The 20638-nt window shown below is 38.2% G+C and overlaps 1 protein-coding gene across 1 annotated transcript in view; it reads right to left on the bottom strand.

Moving 5' to 3' along the window:
- Window positions 1–14312: 14312 nt before the first annotated feature.
- The window catches only part of LOC112555673 (olfactory receptor 4C11-like), a 46029-nt gene continuing 39703 nt past the window's right edge, over window positions 14313–20638 (bottom strand). The window contains exon 5 of the mRNA XM_025224144.1: window positions 14313–20050. Coding sequence (XP_025079929.1) covers window positions 19823–20050 — 228 coding nt within the window. The 3' untranslated portion in view covers window positions 14313–19822. The remainder of the gene's footprint in view (window positions 20051–20638) is intronic.

Raw genomic sequence — 20638 nt, 5'->3', positions numbered from 1 at the left:
TTGTTTTTCTTTCATAATGTCTTTTTAGTTTCTTTCCATCTTCATCTTGTGTCTCATTTATTATATTGGTGAACTCTTTGATCATGCCAGAGACATAATGTTTTAAAAGAAATTTTCGGAATGCTGTAATGTTGTAATGAACTTCGTATTTTTCTTTTCCCTTAGCAGACATGTTGGGTGTGAATGTTTCTTTTTATATAACCTTTAACACATGGAGCAACTGTTGTTATTTATCAACCATTTCTAATTACTTTAACATGACTCAAACTGTCATGCCTAAAACAACATCTTAAATTTTGCTTAGATAGTCTTGTCCTGAACACAATTTTACTCATTAAAATATTTTTTTTTTCTTGGTCCACTGAAAATATTTCTCAGAAATTATTCCGGTATTTTGAACCGATATGAAGCATCTATTAAATATATTTTCGGAATTTAATCAAGAAAAGAAATATATCTGCCCATGCATGAAACATTTCAAAGCTTTTATTATTTAGTTACTGTAAAAATTTCCTGGATCCAGTATCACAGTGTCACTTATTTCAGCCAATCAGGACAGCTCCATCCGATGTGAATTTTGAATGCAAGCTTGTTAATGATAGTTTATATTATTTTTTTACTCAAAATGATCTCATTACCCAGTGAAATGATCCCATTATTACTGACTGAGTTCTTCAACACAAAAATCAATCAGCGTCAGACTGAATGACAGGAGAGTGAAGAACGTTCACCAGCGTCACTTCCTCCATAGTTTACAAGAATCCTGGGAGTGACTTCCCTTTCCGCATCCCCAGAACTGGTGAAAATGGACTCGTCAATTAAAGAAAATCATTATGCATTGGCGGGATTCAAAAAATGAAACTAAGCTTCAGGCGCCATGCTTAATACTAGGTCTGTCCGGAAAGAAAAATTACTTTTCAAATGTATTTTCTCGCCGCCGTTGAAGTGTTACTCGGTGCGTTGTCATGGCGTCCGTTGCCTGAAACTCGCTTGTCCAGGCACTTCAGTAGGATTTTACGAAGAAAAACTTCTGGGCACTGCGAAAGCTAGAATGTTTTACTGGTTATCTGACATCCCACTCTGACGGATTTCAACCACCATCCATCAGCCAAAAGCTGAGCTTAGAAATATTCAAAAGAAGTGTCGTCCATTAGCTAACATTACATGATATATACATATGTACACACTGACATCTTTTTAAAACATGAGATGAAAACGCAATGTTCAAAGTTTGCATCTCGCGAAAGGAAAATAATATTTGTACGCCATTTACAAAAATTAAAACCACTAAGGTTTGGGGAAGTAGTATCATTTAACAACAGGCAATGTAAGAAAACCACATACTTCACAATAGAATTGCGCTATATTTAGTCTCAATAACTCGGCGAACAGAACATGACAGTTTTACAATGACTGGTGTTAAGTAATTTTTTTCATCATTTAGTTTATAGTGATACTATTTTCTAGAACTACTTTACCATCACCAAATATACCGAGAATGCTACTGAGAGGGCCTGGAGCCGCAGTTATGAACAAAAAGTTCAGTTGTAAAAGAGTTTGACCAGCATCCATCAGCATCCTGGAAAACCTCGATAGTTGTGGACCATTTCAAGGTGGAAAATTTGAGAGGTTCAGTCATGTTTATCTGTGTTTGTTTTTATTGACACCACAGGGCCAAGCTTCCATGTTTTAGTGTACAGCTAGCTCCGAGGTAAACTTACCTCTGCTTCATAAACCACGGCCTCGGAGGGCTTCCTCGCTTGTCTAATTCCAACAATGTCAGATATTAAAGCATAAAAATCCAAGCAGCATCCTCACTTTCATCTTCAGTCACGTGAGCACGCAGCAGCTGTTGTTTACAAGCCATCATGACGAATGCTCGGTCGAATCCTTCTTTGAAGACTTTTTTTCATTCGACTTTCGCACGGTTCGACAAATCGAATGAAACAGGTGGTTCGTACCTGGGGTCGGATGCACAGCATGTGGCTAGTCATCAGCCAGAGGACTAACCTCGGCACTTAAACTGATTATGAATATTTTAGCAGACTGCTTCTCGTCAACCATTTAGCTAAGACTTAGCGAGTGTCAGTGCACCGGGCCCCTGGTTCGTCCAGGACCATTTGCTTCATTTCCAGTTCATCGAATGTGTAAGAAAGACTTCATATGTTTCTAGGCAGCTATTAAATATGTATTCGTAACAAGAAACGCAGAACGGAAAGATTACTGAGTTCGAAAAATGTTTTTCCAACATTTGAGTAACAAAATTATTTTTAGTAACTTCGTACATTATATTTGATAAAAACGTGTTTCAAGAAATACGTAGACTACATCCGCTGTGGATTCCTTTGTGTTACTGCGAGAACGGGAAGGGACGACCACTCTATTTGGATCTTAATCCTGATGGATCATCTGTCAGTAGTCCAGTATTACTTCCGAAATCGGTTCCATTCGTCTTGTCTTCTTGGTTTTCTCATTTATGAAAATCTCTGGTGAGTGGTAGGCGTTTTCAATTACGAGCAGTTTTCAATCAGTGCATTTATTTTTATTTTCCATGATACTACAAAAGACCAGAACAACAAAAAGAACAAAGATTTTAAAAAAACCAACAAACCCATTGTTACGTAGGAGGCTCATTCAAAAAAAAATATTCTCCTCAAAGCTTTTCAAGATATTTTAGCTCAAACTACCACCTTTATAAATTGTCTTTGATTTAGTTGATTTTGCTTTTCTTTTGGGGAAATAAAATCATATAATGATCACACTCAGTTTTTTCCTTGTGTGTGTGTGTGTTTTTTTTTTTACTACATCTCAACATTTTTGTATTTGTGCCGCCATGTACTTTTATTTCTGTGAAAATGTGTGTACGTATATGTGTGAGAGGCGAGTGTCAATGAGGGCAAAGTGTGTGTTGGGAGGTTGTGTTTGTTGTGAATGTGTGTAGAGGTGTGTGTGTGTGTGTGTGTGGGAGAGAGATAAAGCTTATAAATAATTAAATAAAGAGTTTGGATAGCACACATCCTTCTTCACTCTGTTAACAAAAGCAGTGCACTGCACATTTTTCAATTTGAAAAAAAAAAAAAAAAATCGGAAGTATCTTGCAGCCTCCAATGGGGTGCCTAAAGGTTTTAGGGTCATTTGGAATAATTGCCATGGCTACAGGCTCATGTTCATTGTGCCCACTGAACACTCATATCAAGGGAGCGGGGTGAGGGCAACGCGCGAGTCGAGTTCACAAGCACTGCGGCGGAGAGTCGCCGGCTATTTTCTCCTCTTATTTCTTCATCAGAGAGAATGCTGGCACTGATCCACTTCGGTGAGACTGGACCCCCTGAAGGAAGGCCCCAGACTCCTCGTGATGCATATGGGAAACGAATTTACCATTCAGACAAAATTATTATCTCTTTTCTCTGCTGGGCATTTGTTAATTAGGCTTCAGCCGATGGACGCACAGAAACAGCCTTTAAGGCTAACACCTTCTTCGCATCCTCCTTCAAGAGTTTTACATTAACATATTTTTTAAACTTTAAATTGGAATTTTAAGCATCACTCCTACAACAGAATGTTATTATGTATAAAGATAGAAGCAGTGTGTTTCTGGGTATGTATAATACGTGAATAATACATGTATAGTAAATGTATCGTATGTAAATGTGTATGTGTCTGTATATGTATGTGTATAGTATGTGTATAGTATGTGTATAAGTAGATAGGTATAAATGCTGTATAATATTTTATACAAATAAATATTCTGCTCATTTTATCCTTTTTCTGTTTTATTTTTTTTTTTACATTTATTTATCTTTCTCTGTCTTTTTTTCCTTCTTTCTGTTCTCATAGGCTATCCTATTGTCTAAGACAGAAGATGGACAGAGAGAGAGAGTGACGATTGCGTTCCTTGTCCAACATACAAGAAGAAACCTGTTTGGAAACAGTTATTTCATTCGCTCTTTTGCTTTCGTTAATATAATATTTTAAAATTTATAAAAGTTCTTGGACACATACCTCGCCTAAATATTTGCACGATTTTCTAAGAACTAATCGTTTGAATTAATGTCAAAAAATTTTAAGCTTTCTATTTCGTAACCCTCAAGGCCAGTTTTCATTGATATGTTCTTAGCCTACTGCAAATGGTTCTACATTTATATCTATTCAAATTTTACTCTGTGTGTCTGTATCTGGTACCAATGCAAGTCGAGCAAAAAAATAATAAATATGAAATAATGAACTGTGAAACATTCGTGACAGGGAAGGCTGTTCTCAATTACCGTTCCTCTTGAGATTGTGAATAATTCACCGATAGACACCGATTGCAATGAATTGAGAACCAGCCATCGAGAGTTGTCCTTCAGGCCATTGGAGCATTGTCCCTCTACCTTCGGGCCACTGTTTAATTTCTTTCCTATTCCCCGCTTGCCAATACTTCAGCGAGTTCTGCAAGGGAGATAATGGAGACTGCGTAGCCTCAGGAAACAGGAATTAATGCGCCTGATAATAAGGAAAGGCTTTTATTGTGCGAGGTTGGTGTTAGTTCTCCAGGGCTGGTACGGAAATGACGAAAACTTGAGTAGACATTACTTGAAATTCATAAATGATCATACGAGCTTCTTCACAACACAAGCTTCATCTTGCTGTCGTCATCATTGGAGTGGTTGAGGAGGGTGTTAGTGTACTTCCTTCTGCTCGCCAGCCATCTTTATTTATCAGCTGTGGCAAAACCCTTCAGGGTTCTGTGAAATAAATTAGTTAACTTGAGAAGATTTCTTACCCTACATCTCCCCATTTACGTTTTCGTCTGTTCTTGTTTCAGTTTTTTTTTAGTCGCTAGGTGTCTCTGTCCTCCTGTTTAATCTAATAGTTTTCTCTGTCTCCTCTTTCTAGGTCCATTAAGAACAATTAATTATACTGAGTTAAGCAGACATTTCCATTTGGCAAAGATTTTAAGAAACACAATAACAATATCAATGTTTGTTGGAAAAGATGAGCAATCGTTCTTTTATTGTCGGAAGTTCTTGAAGAGTGTGGGCTGATGAAATCGAGTCTCTGACGTCATAAGTGTTGGAGCAGAGAGTGCGATTTCCGGTTGGAAATGAAGGAATCTTTGGGATGATTCCACCTCAGGGTGTTTGCATGTCCTTGCTTACAATGCATTCGTAGTTTTCAGTGTTCTTTGTTTTAATGAGCACCGTGTATTTGGAGCTGATGTTATTGAGCACTGCTGGATATCATCTTCCATGGATCTTATTGCTAACGACTGAGAAATTTCTTATTTAATTATCTTGAAATACTATGATGCCTTTTCTAGGGAAGGCGAACGTAGAACACGAGAGTCAACTCTACCGTAGAATCCTTACTTTTCACTATTTTATAATAATACTTTCAGGAGGTCAGCTTTCCTCTTTGCCACAAACACTTTTCGCTTGTGGACTCAAAGGCATGAATTTAAAGCAAGACGGACGGAAGGACGGACGGACGGACGGACAGACAGACAGACAGACAAAAGTCAAATGAGCAGCTATATGAACGAAAAATTTTATGTCCTCGAATTTCATTGGGCAGCCAGCAGGAGTAAGCTGTCATGAGGACATTTAAAGATTCAAAAGTGGGATTGAAAAATAAACTTACTTCTCTCGTACACCTATGCAGTAAATATATATATAAAAGTAATTAAAATCATATGGGAGGAAACTTTACAGTAGATAGATGAATGGAAAGACGCAACAAGGGGGCGCCACTAGTCGAATCCTCCAGGATAGTGCAGCATCCTTTGGTACTCTACTCGTGCCCTGCTCACCAAAGTCAAGGCTATTTCAATGTCTAAAGAGTTCTATTTGCACCATCACGTGAACTTTTCCAAAGTCCTTAGGGAAGACATAGTAGGAAGCAGCACAAAGACTGGTGTTTGCATTTAGTCACGTGATTCCCTAGGTGCCAGTGGCTAGTCACATTAACTCCAGGCCTGCCTTCTGTGAAAAGCTGCATTGATCCTTTTGACTATAATGTGAAGAAAATTGGACTAATATATAAATAATAGATGAATATAAAACAGTTTCAATGCAATACTTACATTAAAACACATTTTATATAAACGCTGTACATCTCACAACTATGACAGCTCCTCCTTATCCATGCAAAATCATTTAATTTGATACAAATGTAGACATACCTTCTGGTAACAGAAAATAATGTGGTTGTACAGCGATGATCATTAACAAATCAAGAAGCTCAGAAGGACGTTGGTACACCAGCAGTTTCAGTTCCTTTTCCAAGTTTCTCCCCATGTGACTTTTTTTTCATCTATTTGATTTGAAAGGAGAAATACATATCGATCACTTTTTATGCTTGACTCCATTGCCGACCCACGTGTGAGGGTATTTTGCTGAAGAAAAAAAGAACCAAGATTGAGTTTCAGGACACAAATTTGTTTTAGAAATCTTATAAACGACAGAGATAAAGTTATATTGAAATTTCAAAGCAGGGCTTCACTTTGATCTGTCCATCCTAACACATTAAGCTTTCCTTTAACTGAATCCCCAGTAATGGCTGCTTTGTAGTTTCCTCTCTCAGAATGTGTTTTCTTCAATAATTTTTGTGAAGTTGGTATCATTAGTAATGTTGGTGTGTCTGGTGGCGGATGTTGCTGATGTTTAATGTACTTTAACGTATCATCTAAACCAGAAATTCACAGTGACTTGAAAGACAAGATTGAGGTAATGAAAAAAATTAAGAAGAAATAAAGACATGCAACTCTTTGGACTTTGCTGCCGCTGCTGCTGCTGCTGCTGCTGCTGCTGCTGCTGCTGCTGCTGATGATGATGATGATGATGATGATGATGAATGAGTTATTGTGTAGGTAGTTGTGTTTTTTTAGTTTCCATTTTGACAGCGAAAGGAAATGAATGTGTCATGCTGTAAAACTGCATTAATCCAATACTTCCTTTGTGCGGGTCAAAGGTCGCAGACAATGTCTTTGCACGCACTCAGATTACTAGAAAGCCCTTCCTTCAGTATTGCATATCTAGTATGATTGGGGAAAGTCGGCGTATAATAAAAATATCTGGAACTTTGTCTTTGCTAGAAATCTGAGCGAAAGACCAGTCAACAGGAACACTTTTCTCACCTCTCGGACTTTACTTCCATCGTCGGTCTCCTCATTGCCCAAACACATTTTTGTCTGCTGGAGACATGCAGCACAGTTCCTATCCATCTTTTTTGTTGAATATTCTTGCTGATGTCTGAAAATGCTTCATAACATTTGTAAAACCATTTTCGCAGCTCGTGGCGGATCCAGTCTCGACAGTCAGCTCGTCTATTCCGCTGTATCCATAATACAGTCGTCTAGTCGAGCATCAGCACTTTTGTCTTCATCTTTGTGTCTGCATCCCAGCCAGACGAACTTTACCTTCTCCTTTTCCGCTTTCTGTCCCTGTATGCTATTTTCACCATCTTTTCCGATGCAAAATAGAGGTCACGTGTCGAAGGTACTCGAGATACTGCTTCCTGTCATGTGACACATTTCGCTTTTCCTTCCTTAAGCTTGAAAAAATTCTTTTTTTTTCTCTTAACAACGTTGTTTTTAAATTCATGATGTTTTCATTCATAAATAGTCATTTTCATATATTTTATTCAGGTCTTTATTTATTTTTTTCTGTTCCAGCTGATAAACACTTGTAAAATGTAGAAGACAAGTGAACGAGTTTAGATTTTTGCGACCTTCTGAATTTTTGAAATGTGAGTGACAAACTGAAAAGAAAAGCAAACAAAAGACTGTGATAACGATTCTTGTCATCGAGCTGCCTGTCTAATTACTGAGAGAGCCTTTGAGGCCAAATCTGTGGGTAGCAGACCTTTTTTTCAATCCTCAGCTGCCCTGGTTTTGTAGGTGATATATATATATACCCCGTTGCCCTGACATGTCCCCCAACAGCATTAAAGTCCAGCGAAGGGAGGCAACTATGCTCCGGAAACTCAAACAATTATGACAGATAGTTTACAGGAAGCCAGAAATTTCATATTTGCAGACGCCATCCTCACTGAAATCCCAAGGCACTTCTGTGATTAAAGATAAATAATAAAATTGTAAAACTCAATATGAACAAAAGTGTGCTGACAGTAGGTAGGCGGCGGTATTGATCTCACAGGAATATTAGCAGCGGAAAAATTAATTTATAAATAAGTAATGAAGCTGTAGACAAAGACAAGAGAAATGTATTGCTGGGATTGGTGTAAACTGAGTGAGTGAGTGAGTGAGTGAGTGAGTGAGTGAGTGAGTGAGTGAGTGAGTGAGTGAGTGAGTGAGTGAGTGAGTGAGTGAGTGAGTGAGTGAGTGAGTGAGTGAGTGAGTGAGTGAGTGAGTGCGCACACACACCCACACACGCACATACACACCGCAGACAGCGCGTGGGCGATGCTAACTTATTGGAAGCACGCGACATTCACAGGACCACAGATCATGAGTCATACCGGGGAAGAGCCCGCAGGCTGCGGTATGAGACGAAGCAGTAATTAGCCAGCAGCTGAAGGCAGGTCTCTAGTGATGGGATGTTAGTTCATCGTCAGACTGGCAGTTGCAATGTAGACCACAACCTTCCTTCTTTCCATCTTTTGGCTTCCGGTGATATGATCTCAACTTGTTTTTGTTTGAAGTTTCGTTGAAATTTGTAGCTGCAGGGTTCGTATTCCATAATGATGTAGTTAGTTAATCTCTGGATTTAATTGCTGTCGTGAATTCCTGACATATTCATCTGACTTGGTTTAGTTCTTCCACGCACACTTTCATTCTGTCATTCTGTTTTTTCTGTTCTCCTTGTCTCCTTCTTTCTTTCTCTCTTTAACTTTTTACTTTACAATTACTTTCTTTAGAATTCTTTTGTTCGTTTTCTTTTACATTTTTTTTTCTTTCTGTCTTTTTTGTTCTTTTCCTTTGTTTCTTATATTTCTTTCTGTAATTGTTTTCTTTAATTATTTTTGAATTATTTTTTGTGTTTTCCCTGATTCGCCAGTATTATTTCTTTCCTTAAATCGTGTCACCATTACGGATTTGTCTCTCCTTCTGTTGACAGCCAGCACAAACACGTTGAAAGAGTCAACATACAACAAAGTTTATACAACAAAGTATGTAAGCAGGTCTGAGAAATGGATGTTTATGTATAAGTATTTAACACCGGGAATAACTAGTCAAGGCAGGCATGAAATGTTCGTGAGAATCGAGTCCAGCAGCTTCAGAACCAGCGAGATCCCTGCTGTGAGTGAGGGGAGAAAACACCGGCCGGTCACGTCAAAGGGAGGCAAGTTTGTCTAGAGTGACGTTAAGGACACTTAACGTGAATCTTACGTCCACCAGGAGGACAGGAAACCCCTCCTTGTGTCACCGCCTCGTACTAACAGAATAATGGAGCGGGATCTCTAAACAACAGTTAGTGAAGCTGCGTACAGAAAAACAAGGGAAGGAATGAAAAAAAGGGGAGTGAATGCTGAATCGCTTTATATGAAAGGAGTAAAAATGTAAAAAGGTCGAAAGACATTTTCTTTATTTATCAAAATATAATGAAGATAGAAGCATTTGATTATGTTTTATTTTGTAAATAATTTATGATTTGTAATTTAAATTTTTTGTGTCGATACAACAGTGAATATGTATGAGAAGCGTGGAAGAGACAAGGAGAGTGAGAGAGTGGAATATTTATAATATATGTGTAATTATGTATATTCCATGTGATATGTATGGGGAATAGGAAAGCCCTCACGTAAAGATGGTAGCGAAAAAAATAATGTCTCTAACACCTCCTTCCCCAAGGACTTGAAAAGGTTAGGGTGTGACCTTTATCTTTTTTACCTGATATGTAATGTATGTATTATTCACACATTTATCGCCACATATACACACCATAACCCCCTCCCCCTTACAATTAGCCCATCTCTTCTCTTGTCCTATTTGAGGTCAGAAGGGGTCAGGAAGGGGATCAGAAGGGGGTCAAGAGGGTAAGTGGGCGTCTTGGGGATCAGCCTCTCTTATTCCTAATTTAGAGAAATGATTCCGGGATGCCGATGGTCTCAAGACTGTATAAACATACATTACTGACACAGACCTGCAATGCACTTGGGGATGCTTGCATGGCATCTGTGTGCTTGCCTGTATGTTTACTTACATGACATAGATACGAATATCTTCTCTTTTTCTATTCAATTGTTTCTCACCCTCTTCTCTCTCTCTCTTCATCTCTCTTTCTCTTAGCGCCCTCGTTCAATCTAAGTATTGTGTTCTTTACATACAGTGGCTCGTGCAAATGTCAAACTCTCGCTGCTGCAGGAGTGAGTAGTCAAGTCCTGTTCGCTATTGATTATTAATCTATTTGCCTCCAACAAAGAAAGAAGATGGAATCGGAACAATTCCTACTCCGGCGTGTTTTGTCCTCTTGTTTGCAAACGATTCAAGTTCTTAGGTCATAAACATTTCATCGTTTCAAGAAATTAGTTCTTGAGTGAATGACAGATGACAGTGACTGTTTTATGAACGAATGACAAATTACAATAACTGTTTTGTGAGCGAATGTTTTATAGAAATAATGAGTGTCGCAATGCGTCTGAGTTTCGTTTGGCTGAGACTTGACACAGATGTCTCTAGCTATGCTAAGGTGAAAGGTGAAGGACGTTAGCTGACCTCAGGTATTAGAGGAGGGAGGTGCTACTTATTTCGGGGGTCTCCAAATTTGAGGACACTGCCAATCTCCTTACTTTCACAGTCTTACCTATCTGAAGCTTTGATAGAATCAGGTACCTACTCCCCAGTAGGGTCAAGTGGATTAGGGTCGTCGCCTTAAATATCTAACCATCTATCCGCTCCAAGCCACGCTAAGACAGCTGAAAATAGAAATCAATAGAAATTTATAGATTGTAAGAAAAAATATCCATTTTATTATGTACAATGCTTTCTGAATTTGGCTGGAGCTTTAAAGAAAATATTCTTACATATATCACAGTACAAACTGTTTTTAGATGATCAGGTTGAGCTCGGTAGACAATGCGCGTCTCAATATCTGAGTGAATAACATCCCTACATTGTGGAGAAAAGCCAGTAAACAAAACAGAAGACGAAAGCAAAGAACACAAAAGACGGAGGAAAACAAAACACACAGAAGAATATATAAATATCCTAAATATATCCTACAATAAAACTCAATTTTGAAAAACTAAATTTTCAAGAGATATGTGTGATTATTTCTTACAAGACATGATGCAGTTCTAATGTGGGTTTGACTTGTCTCATACTTGTTCCTTTCTTGTGTGTTTGGCTATGTCAAAAGCTGCTGTCTTTTTTAGACCTTGGTTGCCATGGAATCGCCTACAACCTGCGCCGTGCAGCTCCGTGTACAACAGGTCCTCGCGTGCACACAAGTTGCCAAAGTAGTCTTCTCATGCACTAAAGAACACGAGAAATCCTGGCATGTCTGCACACATGACTTGTTGACTAACTTGTTGACTAACTTGTTGACTAACTTGTTGACTAACTTGTTGACTAACTTGTTGACTAACTTGTTGACTAACTAAAGTAGTCAATAACATCAACACATGCTCCATCCTGAACAATGTGCTTGACTAACCCTTCAACGAGCCTCACTGGGAGAAAATACGATTGGCAACGAAAGGAAGGAATTCTCAGACATAACTCGGAAGAGTTAAGAAAAGAAAATGCAAGAGAGGACCTCTGACGGAAGGAAAGGGGCAAATGAAAGTAAATTGCTAAGGGAGAGAAATGGTGGGTACTCAACCTGTCGGGAGTGAATAGGGGCCGAGACATTAAGAGTCTGTGCGTGCTCGGTGGCGACTGTCCGCAACACTGTCGGTGTCTTAAATAGTCCGATGAAACTAAAGGGAAATGTCCGATGTGATGAGGTGAGTTCACAATCACGTCGCCGCTTCTAGATGAGCGGACAGGGGCGGTAACTACTGTGGAAAGAAATGGCAGGAAGTTGGGGGCGTTTGGTGTTCATCGCACCATCGACTCCGCGTGTCACATAGTCAACATCCTTTGGTTGATATCAACTGTAAGAAGGGTCAAAGCATCTTTTCATCTTCAGAACACATTGGCATAAGTCTCCAGAGAGGGCTTTGCTTCATGTAAATTACTTGTGTTGATAATGATGATGATGATGAAGATGAAAAATAAAAACTATGTCCTGTTACGGTTAAACTGGATTAAAAAGTGGTTTGAAATAATCGTTGATATATTTTTATTTGTGTTTTAAAAAAATACAATGAGCTTTTACTTTGAATCATTGATTATCAAATAAAAGTCTAATGCATCTTTTAACTGAATGAGAAAATGAAACTAACACTGAATTCAATGATGACATATCAAATGTTAATAAAAGGGTTTGTTATTTTTGGATCGTCTCCAGACAGAGGACGCATATCGTGAAGGAGGATGAAAATGGAGACGATAGAAGATTTCTTTGTAATAAAATCAAGTTAACTTCCGGTTTGTGCTGCTGAGGACCAGGAATAATTCCATGCTCTTGGGCGGGAGCATGCTTGAAGGATGTCATCTACTGGATTGATCTTTTTTTAAAGTATTGACCGTCATACTTTTTTCTTTTATTTTTTCTTCGTGACCGTCGCACATTTTCTATAACATATTAACTCTGAGTTTCTCAATCGCAGTGTATTTTCGTGTTTGTTGAATTCTAGTAGTTTGGATAAAATCTACGTTTATTGCATCCATGCAATAAAAGTTCTGCAAATTGCAATGAAAATCGAAATGAGTTGCACCAAACTAATAAACACCCATATTGTTAGTTACCTATTTTCAAACTTATTTAAATGAGTTACGATTTGGAAATCACAACTGATCATGTCAGTATTCGGCTTTTCTCTACTTGTTTATTTTTTCTGGCAGAGGTATTTGATTTATCATTCTCCAATGAACCTTCATTCGCTTCAGTCATGTTTTCACAGAAGGGATTCCTGATTAAACTGATTGTTTTCTGCTGTTGACCTATCAACACTTTTCTAATCCTACTAGCTCTTGGCTTCCAAACTATGTCTCCTATGTTTTAGGATCCCCTTTTACTAATGATTCATTACTTAATTGTTTTTCTTCATTTTGCTTCATCGACTGTGACTGTCATTAATTACCTGGATGTGTACAGCACCACCAGCTTGTCTGTTAACTAGGATATTGCTTTTTACAAGCTGTTGTTATTGTTAAATATTGTAACGGTTCTTCCCTCTAGTTATGTTTGACATTTCAAATCGTCTCTTTTTATTTAGAGAAAAGAGAGATTTCAATTACATTTGACATTTAAATTCTCTGCAGTCTTCATGGGAAAGAGAGGTTACGATTACATTTGAAAGTTTTAAATATTTTCTTGTTTTAGAGAGCCGTGAACCTGACAGCTGAGGTCAATATCGTCTTACTTCATCCACATGACCTTTCGTTTGTTGTCTTTATAAACACAGTAGACCCAGAATGGATTGTTTGTCATCCAGCTCTGACTACTTAAATGTATTATTGTTCAGAATTATGTGTCGAATCCCCAGTGTCCAGACTTTAGCCTTTAAAATATAAAACAATGTGAAGATTTTCTCGGTCCTTTTATTGTCATTACAGTTACCTTCAATCAGTTGTTGTAAAACCCTGGATTAATTTTTGTCTAGTTATGTCTGTGCACCACTGCACTTTCACAATGCCGGGAGTAATTTTGTGTTGCTGACGAGAAATGTTTGCAGAGAACAGCCATCGCTTCAATCATTCAACACAGATGGTGCAATCCAAGCCTGCTTTTCCACCCTTGGCCATGTCGATGACAAAACAAGATGTACAGTGGTCGTATAAATAGTTTCCATGTCCTCACTTCAAACGGTCCATTAACCCGTTAATGTCACGCCCAGGGTTTGGAAAGTCCTGCTGGTCGGGTTCGATTTTCGCTGTGTACATTTGTTGCCCCGCCCTTTGCCAAGCCATGCGTGCTTCGTTTTTTTGTTTGCATTTTGCAATAATCACTTGAAGGGAAAGTGTAGAGTAGGACTTTACTGCTGCCCTGCCCTGCCCCTGGTGTATTCATTACAACCCTATAGGTGTAGCTGGTGTTACATTTGCAGAAAAATTCTCCCAGGCTTCGACTGCTCCCCACTCTTCCATTCCATTAAATCAACTCGATTTGTGATCATAGGAAGATGTATAGATAAAATGTTCATGCAAAGGAATATTTAGTGGTTTTTTTTTCAGAATTAGATTAAATGTTTTTGTATCAACTATTAAAGCTACCATCCAGTCCATACATTCGTCTTCTGTAGTTGTAATAACAATACATTAGTCTTGTTATTTTTATTTATTTTTTCTCATGTCTATTTATTTCCCCAACAATTTACACAGCAGATCGAAACATTTCTCCGAGAAGTGGATGAAATACTTAATTGTAATCTACACAAGCAAAGCACAACACACACAAGTATGGATGAAACGACCAGTTAGTGTAAATATTATCTCAGGGAAAAAAACAAGAAAACAGTTTAGATATTTATGACAAGTCACAACTCAAGAGGAAAGGCTCCCAACACAAGGGACCGACAAGGTCCGAATGATTGGCCAGAATGATAGGTAAATACAAACATCAAGTAGAACCCACTACAAAAGTCAACAGCGGGTCAAAGTTGATTTGTACATTGTCAACAAGGGTGTCAGTTTGATTTGTACATTGTACAAGGGTGTCATTTGACACAAATGGAGAGCACATTACAAATATGAACACGGTGATACTGGTTTTCAAGTTGTGCGCCATATCTGACCACGATTAAAGAACAACCCATTGAAATATTTTGTGGCATCAGAAGCCGTGCTTTTCTCACTAAACTCTGGTGGACAAACAAAACTTTCAATTCCGAGACATTTCGAGGTCCTTTTTACAATTTTGTTACTTTTATTTGCTCTGAAAATAACTAAATTCTTTCCACGAGTTGTTAAAGTAAACTAACGGCAAAAATCGTGAAAACAAAAATGAAAAGGGAATTTATATATTTATATGTCATATGTCGACTGCTTGTTTGTCAGTTTAAATATGTTTTAGTCGAATGGTTGAAGGGTCAATATATTTTAAGATTTTGAAGAGCTAAGCTGGAAAAGTTGAAATAATGTGCGGAGAAGGGGAGTTAACAAAGAAAATAAATTAATGAGTATAGGAAGGAATAAAAACTAGTTACATAGGTTCTTGTTGACTTTCCCTAGTTTGTGTATTTGGTAGTTATCTAGAGTGGCGAAAAATCCGGCAACTGTCGCCACAGAATACCACAACTGGTCAAACGTTTATTGGAAATACACTGCGGCCCAGCAGAAGCCTCAAAGCAACGGTTAGCAAGACACCGTTAGGTACAAGACACCTCTCAACCATAGAACAACAAAGTCGGAACATTGAAAATAGTACGATGGCATTCTAATGTAAGGCGATGTAGTGATCTAACAAAACATCAACATCAGTCATCAAAGAAACAATATTGAAGTGTTCTCAGAAAGGTCACCGGCGTACAGACGAAAAGAATAAAAGGAAAGTCACGTGCAAAGTCACGTGAACGTTTTAGAGGGCGCCACACACACAGAATTGTTGAAGATAGTAATCCTCACAATATTATTTTTCAAGGAAAAATGTTGGTTGCAATATTTCAGGGACAGTATTATATTAAAGAAACTAGTCGGGTGCATTTTTTCTGTGGATTTAAAAAAAATTACTCGGTAAAGCTCAGTGATAGATGATATTTCCCAACATCTTGGTTACATCCAGAATCCTTTTTAAGCCTGCAGACATGCGCACAGAGAGAGATCAAATGTCACGTGATCCCAGCTCTTCCACCGAGTGACACCTGGACAAGGAAACATCAATGTTGGTGTTCTTGATGATGTCTGTCAACATGAAAGTGGATGTTATGTATTCTCCAGGATCTGGAGAGCTTACATCTTGCACTAAGCTTCACCCAACCATTAGAAAAAATTGCACCCGGTTCTCATTTATAAAACATTAAAAGTAATGACGGTCAACGACAAGCAATGACAAAAAACATCTTGTTTTGAGCAATTAGAGGAGGTTTGTGTATCGCAAAGTATCATTGACAATATAATTAAACATGTTATTGTCATCGACAGTGTGGCATTAACTGTCAGGGCAACACCTTGCTACAGAGAATTTCTTACAGTAATTATTTTTCACATACAAGACATCACATTTTCGCTTCTTAACACAAACTCCTTAATTATGAAATGTTTCATATCAAATTTGTCAACATATGCTTCTATTTATTATCAACAATGATTTTCTGACAAGTTCATAACGAACCCTGGACTCACATGGTCACTGTCTACTCAAATATTCGGAGTTTTGAAAAAAAAAACCAATGGCAGACGGCAGGATTTTAAACAAAAAAAATAACAAATAGTTTTTGAAAACTCGATACACAATGAGTCCAGTTTTCTCAATATGATTGATTGAGAAAGGAAGTCTTGCGACCACTGAAAGCAACACAAAAGATTCAGGAAGAACGATAACTAAGGCAGACACTGATGAATGCCCCTTAGATGGAGGGAAGAGAGGATGTACAGGAAGCGTGGCAGGCGTGATAACTCGTTAAAGTCTCTGCTCTTTTCTTACAATGTTATTAATGATTTCCCCTGGGTTTAATTAGCAAACTCGTGGATTCCTCCAGGAAATTAGAAGACACAGGAGCAAATGAATTTTAAATACACGCTTAGCTCTGTGAGTTAGCCCTACAAAGTGACCAGGCAGGAAATTGCTCCTTATTTTTTTGTTGTTGGCTTTTTTTTTTTAGCTTGTAATGGCAGTGAAAAAGCGGGAAGTGGGTTGTGGGAAACACAATGAAATTAAATCGAATACACTCTGTGATTCTTTCCCGTTTTCAATTCAACGAATTTTAATAATCGTTATTGGATGTCTCTCCTTTTGAAGAAGAGGGAAGTCGCTGATGCACGAACACATCCTAAAAAGAGTTGTTTGAAGTAATTAAAGATGCTAGTATCTTTGTGGTTTCAGTTGTCTGGGCTTCGCATATGAAAATCCTGACGAATTCAATCAGTGCCTCTGAGAACAAAACTGTGAACACTTTGTTGCAAGTTATTGTGCTTTTCATCTGTTCACAGGGTTAAATTACTATCCTTACAAAGCTAGTGTCTGACCATTCATCCGAATGTGCTTTGTGTCTCCTACTGTGACAGTCTACCAATGAAAGTTGGCAGAAACCATTAAAATACTTCATTGACTAGCCTATTGTTCAGGTTTGTTCAGAAATGTATTTGTAATTTATTTGCCATATCACAGCAATCTTGAAAAACCTAAATATGCAGTTTGCCAAAGATTTGTTTGTCTAGAAACACAACAAACTTCGTGCAAGGGGCAAGCAATTTGAAAAAAATATTTGATTGATAAAAACACATTTACAAAAAAAAAACAACATGTCTTAATGACAATAGATGCGGACAATATAAATTTTATAAATCTGAATAAAGCATTACATGTATGTGTGTGGGTGGATGCGTGTGCTTGTGTGTGTATATATATATCTGTGTGTGTTGTAAAATAACAAAGATTCCAAGGTAAAAATGGAGTTGGAAAGTAAGAAGATGTGGTTTAGAAACAATCCCGTTGATAGTTTTTTTTTCAGATAACACGGGATACAGTGAACACATCGTGATCAACATGAACGCAATACACAGCTTATATTTTTCCAATACAGATTAGCACACCTCAACAAAATTAATTAAACAATCAAAAATGTGCTCACAAAGATCAATGTTATTAGAACAGAAACCTGAATGTCTCGAGTACAGTTTGTTGATGTAGATGTTAACGGCCGTCTTGACACTGATGTAAATGTCTTGACGAAACATCTAGAAGTCCACGCGATAAACAGATTAACCCAGTGACCCCGACAAAACCAGAATTTCTGTCAGCGCCAAGAACCTTATCGTTTCCATGGCAGCCTGGATAACAACTGAGGGACAACACGTATCCCCGGCCAGCTGATGATAACAGCCTCCACCACAGTCTGGTGTTGATGACAGGCATGCCTGGAGATAACAAGCATGGTCGTACAGTTTAATGGTGTTTCTGAGTTGGTGTGTGGCGATGGAGGGCAGTGAAAATCTATACTCCATCCATGATTGCGTCCTGGAGCAGCCACACCGGAGCTGCTCCTCTTATCTCCTTCACACCCTGGATGCCAAGTGTGGGTCGAACCTCTAGACTAACAACCAGGCTCTTAGCTTCCATGCCAGCTTTTGATGGACGTGAAAAAGGCAAAGAACCAATCAAACCACGTGTATTATCGATATAAACACGAAGAGAATCGATTACATGCGCCGTTGTCCCAAAGAATCAATACATTCAATTAATACTCATTGGCTGATTATAACTCTGATTATTATGATTAAACATTTAATCATGCACGTGCAATGAAATTCAATAGAAGTAACCATGATTTATTGAGGGTCTGGTGTTGTCCTGGTGAAGATTAATGACATCCAACATGCACATGGAAAGCGTTTTGCCTGAGGATCTGGCAAGTTCTTAACCAATTCGCAGTTTGCGTGTCAACAGCTTTCTCCTTCATCCACTGGAATTGGAAAAAAGATCCTGGAGATTATACCATAGCAGCAGACATCTCGTCGTCTTTCTGTTGTGATCCGAGCTCAGAATGTGGAGACAAAAATACTCCTGTGTTCCATTAATAGCACGGAATATTTTTTTTCAGATCCTTTTATCTGATGGTAGCTTGCAAGTCATTGATTACCTGACCTCACAGTTTTTTTTCCAGTTCACAATTTTTGACGAAGATCCACTGACTAATGTATTTTTTTTCTCTCATTATTTGAGATGGATGTCTAGTTAGTGAAAGTACCGACATTGGGTGAGGAGACACACCATTTCTTCAAACACAAGATCCTGTCTCTCAAGACGACGAGGCTTTGAAGAATGTTTTCGTTGTCAAGCCTTCATTAATTATCTGAAACTTCTTGATACTCCTAGGCTCCTGCGTTTAAGACCGGCAGTCGAGAAAATGTGATGAGATATAAAAAAAATTCTTCCATCAGCATCTCATGTTGTCCGCAAAATATGTCGGCAGAAAACAGAAAAAAGAAGTGCCAAGATGTGAACAACAAGTTTGTTACTGCTGGATCATTAAGCAAAGAACATTCACAGCAAATGTCAGCTGCGGTCAACTATTGATTCCAGGACCTCACCTTCCGACATCCAAAACCTCACAGCTCCCGTGAGCCAAAGTCTGTCACAATTTCTATCGCACAGGCAATTTTTCAATCCTGAATGTCAGATTTTCTCTTGTGACAGGCAGTTGTTTCAATTTTGACAACTTCCAGTTTTCTATTAGGACAGGCAGTTGTTTGAATCCTTGTAATTTGTGAGAAAACATTATTACATTCTATTAACTTCGTCTTTATTTAGACCGTGTCATATATTTCCTGTCGGTTTTCAAGAACCAAAAATATTTTTAATTGATTTATTTTGTTTATTTTTTCTTAACTTTTATTAATATTTTTATTTAAAATTATAGCTGCATGTAAGCTGTAGTTGTATCTTTTGATAGCTTTAGTTAGGGATGGTAGTAGTCTTATTTTATAATTTACCCTTACACTGATTGAAAAAAAAATTCTTTCCTTTCAGATGCTTCAATTTTTTCTTTTTCATTATCATATCGTTACCGTGGTAACAGAATTAAGACGATCAGACCGATGAAATGTCCAGCTTAGTACTCCGTTTTACGTGTTAGGAAAGACTTCTTTTAGCTCCTGTCTACCATGGTTACAGAATCACGTGACAAGGGATGTCTCCTCCTCCCTCGGGGGATAGTCCTGCTGCTCAATCTTGACGGCAGTGTACGTGGTGTGTGAAATCTCACTCCTCCTCCGGGCTGATCGCTTTTTGAGGAAACGGGAGATGTAGGTGTCGATGAAGACACTTCGGAAGCTCTCGCCGAAGGACAGGTAGACAATGAGATTAACGGCGAAGCTCAGGTAGTAAAGAATTTGAAACACCACCTGCAAGGTAAAATGATACTGTCAGGTTTTCATTTTGGAAGCAGCAGGCTATTTTTAGCTCATACGGGAATTGTACAATTGTAGTTTAAACACACCTGGAAGAAAAATGTCCTTGGAAAATTCTAATTTGTCAGATTTGTCCAAGAAGTGTATCGACTCGGTAGAAAACTGTGTTTGCGACACAACAGAACTTTTTTTCATCGTTATACCCGTCTTTCCTTCCTCTCTTTCTCGTTACTTAGACTATTAACTCAGAATTTTATTGATTACACATTCTTCTTTCACTCTCGAGATAAACATCTCCATCCGCACAAAGAAGTGAAAGCATTTGTATACAGATAGGCCTAATTAGCGTATGGCCCTAGGTCTCCCACTTACGACATACGGGCATCTCTCAGCGGAAATTTATAGAGTTATTCCCCTTGGCCTTACCGGCTTGATGGGCTTGTGTTTTCTATTTATGACTTTCTACCTTCACCTTTATGACACACACTTCTTCATTCATTGTGCTGAACTATTTGCTTGTTTCTATTCTCCGCCTTTTTTTTTTTCTTATCGACTGAGTGCTTTTTCTGTCTCCTGCCATCA

This window comes from Pomacea canaliculata, linkage group LG14 (assembly GCF_003073045.1).
Source record: "Pomacea canaliculata isolate SZHN2017 linkage group LG14, ASM307304v1, whole genome shotgun sequence".
NCBI lineage: Eukaryota > Metazoa > Mollusca > Gastropoda > Architaenioglossa > Ampullariidae > Pomacea > Pomacea canaliculata.
This window is presented reverse-complemented; position numbering and strand designations above follow the sequence as displayed.